General features: G+C 51.9%; 1 protein-coding gene across 2 annotated transcripts; it reads left to right on the top strand.

Moving 5' to 3' along the window:
- Positions 1 to 952: 952 nt before the first annotated feature.
- RIT1 (Ras like without CAAX 1) lies at positions 953 to 9,217 on the top strand. Of its 2 annotated transcripts, none has more exons than XM_068174818.1 (5): positions 953 to 1,121; positions 1,683 to 1,739; positions 3,771 to 3,844; positions 5,536 to 5,727; positions 8,655 to 9,217. In XM_068174818.1, exons 1-5 carry the CDS (start codon positions 1,025 to 1,027, stop codon positions 8,883 to 8,885), a joined length of 651 nt encoding a protein of 216 aa, XP_068030919.1. In that variant the 5' UTR covers positions 953 to 1,024; the 3' UTR covers positions 8,886 to 9,217. The 2 variants fall into 2 exon arrangements, with proteins under 2 accessions (XP_068030919.1, XP_068030920.1); XM_068174819.1 differs by lacking the exon at positions 8,655 to 9,217 and adding an exon at positions 8,311 to 8,529 and having other exon boundaries at positions 975 to 1,121.
- The last annotated feature ends 1,158 nt before the right edge of the window (positions 9,218 to 10,375 follow it).

The following is a 10,375-nucleotide window of genomic DNA, read 5'->3' as shown; positions in this document are numbered from 1 at the left end:
CTGGGGCCAGGGAGCTGTGCGAAGTCCCGGGGCTGGTGGAGCCCTCGGGGATGGGAGGGGGTCCGGGCTCGGGGGTCCCCAAGGATCGGGGGCTCCCCGGAGATGGAGGGGCTGGGGGGACCCCGGGCTGGAGAGGGCGTTCGGTGTTGGGGGGGGGTCCCCGGGTGCTGGGGGAAGGAGCCGCAGGCTGGGAGGGGGGCCGGGAGCTGACAGAACCCCCGAGATCCGGGAGGGGAGTCCCGGGGCTGAGGGGGTGCGGCTCCGGAGGGCAGTGCCGTGTCCCGTTGTGTCCTCGTTGTGTCCCCGCCGTGTCCCGTTGTGTCCCCGCCGTGTCCCGTCCTGTCCCCGCCGTGTCCCGTCGTGTCCCGTTGTGTCCCCGCCGTGTCCCGTCGTGTCCCGTCCTGTCCCCGCCGTGTCCCGTCCTGTCCCCGCCGTGTCCCGTTGTGTCCTCGTCCTGTCCCGTCCTGTCCCCGCCGTGTCCCGTTGTGTCCTCGTTGTGTCCCCGTCCTGTCCCCGCCGTGTCCCGTCCTGTCCCCGCCGTGTCTCGTCCTGTCCCCGCCGTGTCCCGTCGTGTCCCGTTGTGTCCCCGCCGTGTCCCGTCGTGTCCCGTTGTGTCCTCGTCCTGTCCCGTCCTGTCCCGTCCTGTCCCCGCCGTGTCCCGTCGTGTCCCTGCCGTGTCCCGTCCTGTCCCGTCCTGTCCCCGCCGTGTCCCGTCCTGTCCCCGCCGTGTCCCGTCCTGTCCCCGCCGTGTCCCGTCGTGTCCCCGCCGTGTCCCGTTGTGTCCTCGTTGTGTCCCCGCCGTGTCCCGTCCTGTCCCCGCCGTGTCCTGTTGTGTGCTCGTTGTGTCCCCGTCCTGTCCCCGCCGTGTCCCGTCCTGTCCCGTCCTGTCCCCGCCGAGCCGCCGTCGGGCCCCGCCCGCTGCGCGCCCCAGCCGGGGCGGGCCCGGGCGGGCGCTGAGGCGGAGGAGCCGCCGCCATTTCGGTGTCGCTGGGAGCGGGGCCGGGGCAGCGCTGAGGGGGCGGCGATGGATCCCGGAGCCCGCCCGGGCGGCGGCGGCGCCCCGGGGCAGTCCCGCGAGTACAAACTGGTGATGCTGGGCGCGGGCGGCGTCGGCAAGAGCGGTGAGTGCGGGGCCGCGGCCGCCGCCGGCCCCGGGACCCCGCGAGGCCGGGGGGAGCCGCGTTCCCTGACCAAAGCCCCGTTCTGGGCGCGGTGCCGCCCATCCCGGGGTGTCCCGACCCCTCCCCGTCCCTCCCAGGGTGTCCCCGCCGCGCTGTCCTGACCCCTCCCGAGGTGTCCGGGCCATCCCGGGGTGTCCCCGCCGGGCTGGCCCGGCTCCTCTTGGGACATCACGGCTCCTCCTGAGGTGTCCCGGCCCATGCCGGGGTGTTGCCTCCGGGCTGTCCCGACCCCTCCTGAGGTGTCCCGGCCCATGCCGGGGTGTTCCCTCCGGGCTGTCCCGACCCCTCCCGAGGTGTCCCGGTCATCGCCTTCCGCCTCCGGCCGCGTCCCGGAGCTCGTCCCGCCTGAGGACGCGGGCGGAGCGTCCCCGGGCCGGTTGCAGCCCCCGCGCTCGGTGCAGGCCGTGCTCGGTTCGGTTCTGTGCCGTGCCTGTGGGGTAACGATGCGATCAGGGGAGCTGTGAGCTGAGCTGCTCAGTTGTTCCCTGATTTCTTCTTCAGCCATGACCATGCAGTTCATCAGTCACCGCTTCCCAGAGGACCACGATCCCACCATCGGTGAGGAAAATCTCTTTTCTGTTCATTCATTCCCTTGGCAGGTCAAACTGTAACAGTCCATTGCTTTGAAGTATTCAATTCAAAGATATCTGTAAATCTGGCTGGAGATCGATCTTTGATCACTCATCCGGACGAGCATTCCCAGCAGGTCAGGGAGTGATCCAGGGAGTGCTGAACCCCTGCAGTGCTGTGTCCAGCTCTGGGACCCTCAGCACAGCAGGGACAGGGAGCTCCTGGAGGGTGACAAAGACGCTGAAGGGCCTGGAGGGTCCCTGCCCAGGAAAGGCTGAGGGAGCTGGGGCTGCTCAGCCTGGAGAGGAGCCCCAGCTGAGAGGGGCCTCAGCCCTGGCTGTCCCTGGGTGTCCCTGGGTGTGCCTGGCTGTCTCTGGGTTTCCATGGCTGTCCCTGGGTGTTCCTGAGTGTCCCTGTCTGTCCATGAGTGTCTCTGAGTATCCCTGGGTGTCTCTGGACTTCCGTGTCTGTCCCTGTCTGTCCCTGTGTCCCCCTGTGTGTCCGTGGCTGTTCCTGGGTGTCTCTGGGTGTTCCTGAGTGTCCTTGTCAGTCCATGAGTGTCTCTGAGTATCCCTGGGTGTCTCTGGATTTCCGTGTCTGTCCCTGTCTGTCCCTGTGTCCCCCTGGCTGTCCCTGTGTGTCCCTGTGTGTCCCTGTGTGTCCCTGTGTCCCCCTGTGTGTCCCTGTGTCCCCCTGTGTGTCCCTGTGTCCCCCTGGCTGTCCCTGGCTGTCCCTGGCTGTCCCTGTGTCCCCCTGTGTGTCCCTGTGTCCCCGAGTGTCCCTGTGTCCCCGAGTGTCCCTGTGTCCCCCTGTGTGTCCCTGTGTCCCCCTGTGTGTCCCTGTGTCCCCCTGTCTGTCCCTGTGTGCAGGAGGGCAGGGCAGGCCCAGGCTCTGCTCCAGGCCCAGCGATGGCCCCAGAGCCCCGGGCAGGGCCTGAGCCCAGGAGCTGCCCCTGCCCAGGAGGCAGAACTCCTGCCCTGGGCAGTGCCAGCCTGAGCAGAGCCCAGAGAGGCTGTGGAGCCTCCCTGCCTGGATATCCCAGAGCCGCCTGGCCGCAATCCTGTGCCCTGGGATGGCCCTGCAGGTGATCTGCTGTGGTCCCTTCCAACCTGAACACTTTCTGTGTTTCTGTGATTTGAGAGTTCTGAGAGTGGGGTGTAAATCCTGAGTTTCAGTTCTTTAGTCATTTTCCATCCATCCATTCAGGGCATGCCCTGTGTCTGTCTGAGTTGGCAGACAGTGGTTGAAACTGCTGCTAAGCCATTTTTAGTTGTCTGTTCACAAAATCCAGACTCTGTGCTGTGATCAGCTCTTTGCTCTTCACTTGTCAGGCCAAATTGTTCTCTGTGTTTGAGAAATTGGGAGGGGTGAAAGTGCTCAACAGCTCACTCTGGTGCTGTAGGACCTCAGCAGCATCTCCAGGAGAAACCTGAACCAACAGTTACCCAGTAGAAGGAAAAGTGGGGGCAAAAAAGCCAAATTCTTGCTGAGAATGGGTTCTTAAAGTGTGGGAGTGCTGACTGAGAGAGACAGAATATTTGTGTAGTTATATATTTATAGACAGATCATTTTAATAGGGCGTTTATAATAAATAATATTGACATATATACTTATATTTATATGTATAGCATCTACAAATATAATATTTCATATATTTTGCTGGTATGTGTTATAATTCTAAGAAATTATATATTCTAAGAAATCAGCAGTTGTTGGTGACCAGTTCTTCCCTTGAACCACAGATCTTTTCTGGCTTTGAGGAAAACAAAATGTTACTCCTCTGTGTTTTCACCAAGGTGACCAAAATTAATTTCTGGGCTGTGGGCCCAGGATTTTTGCACATGAAATGTTAAATCACACCAGAACAATTAGAAATTTGACTTCATTTAGCTGAAACAAAGCTCAGACTGAGGTAGTCCAGTGCACCTAGCAGGCTGGGTGGTTCTGGGGTAGCATTCTCTTTGTGAGCTGATGAGTGCTGTGCTTGTATCCCAATCTTTCTCATGTCCTGGGATCCAGAGGACGCCTATAAAATCCGCATTCGCATCGATGACGAGCCTGCCAACCTGGATATTTTGGACACAGCAGGACAGGTGTGTGAGTAATCCCAGGTGAATGGAGAGCATGTGAAGCAGCCTCTAATGGTCAGGTGTGGGGACAGAAATCCTGCATGAAGAATGTTCTGGTTTGGCTTTGTTTTATTCCAAACTGGGGGGTTGGAGCTCTGTCTCTTCTCAGGAGCGTCTTGTGGCTGATGGTGCCTGGCTGGAGCTGTGGTGCTGGTGAGCCAGCAGCACCTGCTTACTCCACCACCTAAAGAAGATCAACAAAATCATAAAACACATGAAACATCTACGACCGAGACTTCCTTCTCTTTTAATAATTCCAAGAAACTAACCTCTTGTCATCATCAACTTAAAAAAGTGTTTTTTCAGCATTCAAAAAATACTCCTCAATTTACCTTTTCAGTTCCAACCATCAATAAAAGAGAACCAATTTTTACAACTATAAAAATAACAACTCAAATTATAAATAGAACCACAACGAGATTGCTAACTATAACAAACCAAAACTTTGTAATTATCTATTTACCTTTAAAAAAAGATTGCCTTAATTAAGCTTTACAAAATTCAAAAGATTTACAGAATACATTATTAAACTATTCAAGTGTTTATTCTATTCATTATCTAAGTCACAAATTATTACAAACAAAATGAAGTTTTAAAGAAAAACCTATAATAAGTAAAAAACCTTTTAAGTACAATAACTCTCTTTGTTGCTGTTGCTTTGAGGACAGGTGAATAAAGTGATAGAAAGACTCCTAGGTCTCAGAAGGAAAATGCAATTTTATTAAAAAGCACACACTTTTATAGACAGTTATGATACAGGTGGACCTGACTGGTCCTCAGTCAACACCCCTCACACCAATTTCTAATCAGGAACAGCCCCCTTCTTGCACCTCTCACAAGTAAACAGCACCAGCTGCAAAGATTAAGAATTGTTTTAATTCCTTCTCTGAACTTTCCCAAAATTTCACAGAGCAACGCCTGGGAAAGTTTATCTGCCTTTCTTCTCTGAGCAGTTCTCAACATCCACATCTCTTCACTAACAATTCAGAGAAAACACGTAAAAACAAAACCAGACAACCAAGAGCTGCTGGTAAATCATGTGTCAGTGGGGTTTCTGTGTCAGGGGAGATTTGGGGACCATCCCAAACACATGTGGGGTGGGGACATTGACACCCAGGTGCTCACAAAGCTGAGTTTGGAGAAAAAATCAGGTTTGGTGAAAAAACCAGGAGGTCATTACATGATGGGTTTTTCTTTGAGCCAGCTCTTATGAGCTTGCAGAGGAACCCATCACACCCGAGATAGCTCAGCTACCCTGAATGGCATAAAATTATTAGGATGGCTTCTGAGGTAGTGCTGGAAACAGAAAAAGGTTTAATAAAAGGCAAAATAGCAAAGCTCTTACAGAGAAAAACCAAGCTGGGGGCAAGAGGTCCTTGCTCCTGCTAAAGCACCCCACAAAAGGGATTATTTCTTTTGTTCTCTTCTTTTTCTAGTGAATTCTATGTGGTACCTCTTGCCCTCTGCCCAATCGGGCAGCCCCAGGTCTGAGGTGAAGTCCCAAAGATCTAATGAGGTGTCTTTGTACCAAATTGAGGAGAGAAACTTTGGCGCTTTTTGCCTTTTTAAGCAAAGAATAATTTAGTCACTCCATCAACGGGGGCACATTCCTCCATTTACATTTGTGAAACTAAAATGCCACTGTGTGTTTCCAGGCAGAGTTCACAGCCATGAGGGACCAGTACATGAGGGCTGGCGAGGGTTTCATCATCTGCTACTCCATCACGGACCGGCGCAGCTTCCACGAGGTGCGCGAGTTCAAGCAGCTCATTTACCGCGTGCGCCGCACCGACGACACCCCCGTGGTGCTGGTGGGCAACAAGTCTGACCTGACCCAGCTGCGCCAGGTAAGGGCCACGGGGAGCCCTCTCTCAGCTGCTGTTCCTGTTGGGAAACGCAGTGGAATGAGAGGGTTTTGTCCCTTCCTTCGTGTTTTGTTGGGTTGTCTCCGTGGTGAGAGCGGTGCTGGTTTTCATGCGGAGTGTGGTGGAAAAGAGGTGCGTGTTTTTCACCACAGCAGTCACAGCAACAAAGTCTGTTGGACTGTCTGTTCCTGGTTGGGACTCTGGTTACTGAGAATTTTAGACTTTCTGTGCTGACAGAACAAGAGAACACTGCATTTGACCTGAGGTTCTGGAGAAGGCTTCCAAAACTGAATGATAGAACTGGGATTATGAGTGTGTAACCTCACATGGTAAAGAACTCAGAGTTTAAGAGAAACAAAGTGTGTTGGAACCCTGGTTACTGAGAATTTTAGACTTTCTGTGCTGACAGAACAAGAGAACACTGCATTTGGCCTGAGGTTCTGGAGAAAGCTTCCAAAACTGAATAATAAAACTGAGATTAGAAGTATGTAGTTTGACTAGAAGTATATAATATCACATGATAAACAGCTTCGAGTTTTAGAGAAACAAAGTGTGTTGGGACCCTGGTTACTGAGAATTTTAGACTTCCTGTGCTGACAGGCACCGACCCCCAAGAGAGAACACTGCATTTTACCTGAAGCCTTCCAAAACTGAACGATAGAACTGGGATTATGAGTGTGTAACATCACATGGTAAAGAACTCAGAGTTTAAGAGAAACAAAGTGTGTTGGAACCCTGGTTACTGAGAATTTTAGACTTTCTGTGCTGACAGAACAAGAGAACACTGCATTTGGCCTGAGGTTCTGGAGAAAGCTTCCAAAACTGAATAATAAAACTGAGATTAGAAGTATGTAGTTTGACTAGAAGTATATAATATCACATGGTAAACAACTTAGAGTTTTAGAGAAACAAAGTGTGTTGGGACCCTGGTTACTGAGAATTTTAGACTTCCTGTGCTGACAGGCACCGACCCCCAAGAGAGAACACTGCATTTTACCTGAAGCCTTCCAAAACTGAATGATAGAACTGGGATTATGAGTGTGTAACATCACATGGTAGAGAACTCAGAGTTTAAGAGAAACAAAGTGTGTTGGAACCCTGGTTACTGAGAATTTTAGACTTTCTGTGCTGACAGAACAAGAGAACGCTGCATTTCACCTGAGGCCATGGAGAAAACTTCCAAAATTGAATAATAAAACTGAGATTAGGAGTGTGTAGTTTGACTAGAAGTATATAATATCACATGGTAAACAACTTAGAGTTTAAGGTTTTAGAATATAGTAATATATAAAAAACAAGATGGAGGTTTTAGGGTGAAGGCTGGTCCTTCTTCTTCACCTTCTCCACGGGTTTGGGTGGTTTTGTGTAATTGGATTTAGAAGTCCACATTGCAGGTCATAAATGATTAGTTATTAGGTTAAAAGAAAAAATAATTTAGGTGTCATTTCTTAATTGGACAGTTTATCCTTAAAAGGCCTTGCAGAGAGAGAGATAGGGCTCAATTTTTTTAGTTTGTTAAAGTGCTGTAGAACTCAAAATTTGTGGGACTATAATATAGTCTCACACATTTAATCCTGACCCTGGCAGAAAAAAAGATAAGTCTTCACAAGATCTTTGTATTCAGCTGATCCTGGGCTTTGCTTTGTTTTTAATTCCTGATTTGCTGGTAGATGTGAAGCTGGATGTGCCCTGGCCATGGGCTGGCACCCAGAACACCCCATGCCCTGGGCTGAGCCCCCAGTGTGGGCAGCAGGAATGGAAATTCTGCCCCTCTGCCCTGCTCAGGTGAGGCCCCACCTGCAGAGCTGCCCCAGCCCTGGGCCCAGCACAGGCAGGAGCTGGAGCTGCTGGAGAGAGTCCAGAGGAGGCTCCAGGAGGAGCAGAGGGATGGAGCAGCTCTGCTGGGAGGAAAGGCTGAGGGAATTGGGAATGTTGAGTCTGGAGAAGAGAAGGCTTTGAGGTGAGCTAACCAGGACTTGAACGAGCTCCAGGAAAGATGAAGAGACAATATTTACCAGTGCCTGGAGTGCCAGGACAAGGGGGAATGGTCTCCCACTGCCAGAGGGCAGGGTTAGACGGGATATTGGGAAGAAATTCCTCCCTGTGAGGGTGGGGAGGCCCTGGCACAGGTTACCCGTAGAATTTGCGTGTGCCCCGTCCCTGGAGTGTTCAAGGCCAGAGGGATGGGGCTCGGAGCGAGAAAGCCTTAGAAAGGTTTTTCCTGGGTCTGGGAAGTAGTTTGACAAGCACAGCAGCTTTTGACAAGGAAAAGGAAACTTCCTTAATTCACCAAACTACCAGGGCTGAGGACCGCTCGTGTCAGACAGCTTGGAGGTTTAGGTCAAAAAAAGGAATGTTCTTTGAAGTTTGTTTTTTGTGAATGTCCAGAGAGTCTCTTGCATTGCCAGAGAAGTGATGAGTGAAAGCAGAGAAACCTTTGGAGCTGGGTGGAAATGTTCTGTGCTGAGGTTTGGAGCAGACGGGCAGTGAGCAAAACAGGGAAAAGTAAAGGAATAAATTCCTGAGGTTTGGCTTCCCTGACCAGGATGTGCACTCATTTTCCAGGTGTCCAAGGAGGAAGGCTCTGCCTTAGCAGGAGAAACCTTTGGAGCTGAGTGGAAACAATGTGTGCTGGGGCTTGGAGAGTCCATACAGAGGGACAGAGAGCAAAACAGGGAAAGGCAAAGGAATAAACTCCTGGGGTCTGGCTTCCCTATCCAGGGTGTGCACTCATTTTGCAGGTGTCCAAAAAGGAAGATTCTGCCTTAGCATGGGAAACCTGTGGAGCTGGGTGGAAATGTTCTGTGCTGAGGCTTGGAGCAGAGGGGCAGTGAGCAAAACAGGGAAAGGCAAAGGAATAAACTCCTGGGGTTTGGCTTTCCTGACCAGGATGTGCTGCTGTTTTCCAGGTGTCCAAGGAGGAAGGCTCTGCCTTAGCACGGGAATTCAGCTGCCCCTTCTTTGAGACGTCGGCCGCGTTCCGTTACTACATCGACGACGTGTTCCACGCGCTGGTGCGCGAGATCCGCCGCAAGGAGAAGGAGGCCGTGATGGCCATGGAGAAGAAATCCAAGCCCAAAAGCAGCGTCTGGAAAAGACTCAAGTCCCCCTTTAGGAGGAAGAAGGATTCGGTCACTTGAACAGAAAATTCCTCTGCAGAACAGGACAAAAGCTGTGACCTTTTGTAGCCAAAGGAGCTCGGTGACAACGCTGACGCGATGTGTGACACCTGAGGGGACTTTGTGAGGGAATGCCTAACTCTGCCAGTTGTTTTTGTTTAGAACCATGTTGCCTTGATTCTGGGTGTTGAACTTCAGACCCGGTGACAGTTGTACTTTGTTTGTTGTCATTTTTTTACTGGACCCAGCAGGTGTTGGCCACCAAGGCCCATGGGTTCGTGGCCCTGCACTTTGGAGTGTTTGTCCTTGGTTACGGTGCCCTGGGAGCTGAACTGTGCAAAGCATTGCTGGAGTTGGACCCAGCCTCATTGAATCTGTGGTTTTCCCAGTTGGAAAAGAGGATTTTGCTGCTCTCCACAACAACAGCCCACAGTGTGAGAGGCTGAACAAAGTGTCATGGCCGTAGAGGTCACCAAATTTCTTGGCTGGAATTTCTTCTGCCCTCATGGAACAGATTTCTTTCCAGGAAAATTCACATGGAATACTTGTGTGCAAGCTCATCCAAGTGATCAGTTTACCAGCAGTGCTGTAGGTGGGATGTAAACAAGCCAGAATCACAGAATCATTTCAACTGGAAAGACTTCTGGGATCAGTGAGTCCAACCTGTGACCCAGCACCACCCTGTCACCCAGAGCAGAGCATTCAGTGCCACATCCAGTCCTTTAAACACCTCCAGGGACCTCCTGAGCAGCCCTTTCCAAATTCCATCACCCTTTGTCCTAAAGGCACACTGTGACTTGGCAGCAGTGCAGGGACACGTGGGATTTTCCTGCTGCAAACAGCACTGAAGATGTGATGTGCTGGAGAACCCACAGCTTGGAGCTTCCTGGCTTCTTACAAATCCTGCTGGGAATGGGGCACTGGCTTATTTGGTCAGTTCTGTGTCATCCTAAAGGCAGCAGGGATTCTGGGGAGCTGTTCTGCAGGGAAAATGGCTGATGCTGAGGGTCTGGCCCAAACTGCCATTCCCTGGTCCTGGTGAGGCTCTCCCAGTGCAGCCTGAGCATTGCTGGAGCAGAGCACGGCAGCACAGGCCCAGCAGCTCCTCCCCTCCCTGACCTCACCTGTGCAGGTGACCCAGGCAGTGTCTGATGCTCAGAAAGGATTTGAGGGACTCTGTGCCCTGGAGCTGATTGATTTTACAGCAGTTCTGGGACCAGGTGCCTGGTGCTCCTCTGGATTTTGCTGTTTAACAGCAGGACAGATCACAGCTGGGTAACTCAGCAGTTTTTCTGCACCAAGTGCCTGGAATCCTTCATTGTGAGAGTGAAAGAGCTGATTAGACTGAAGTGATCTTCCTGATGACCTCTCAGATCTGTGCTGGCAGTGCCATCCAAACTGAAAACCCAGGTGTAAAAGGAAGTGAGGATTAAAAAAATATATATCTATATATGTAAAAAAACTCCTTATTACCTAAGACAGGGATGGAAATCCTGTGCCTGTTCATTTGA

The sequence above is a fragment of the Anomalospiza imberbis genome, chromosome 29, assembly GCF_031753505.1.
Source record: "Anomalospiza imberbis isolate Cuckoo-Finch-1a 21T00152 chromosome 29, ASM3175350v1, whole genome shotgun sequence".
Lineage (NCBI taxonomy): Eukaryota > Metazoa > Chordata > Aves > Passeriformes > Viduidae > Anomalospiza > Anomalospiza imberbis.
This window is presented reverse-complemented; position numbering and strand designations above follow the sequence as displayed.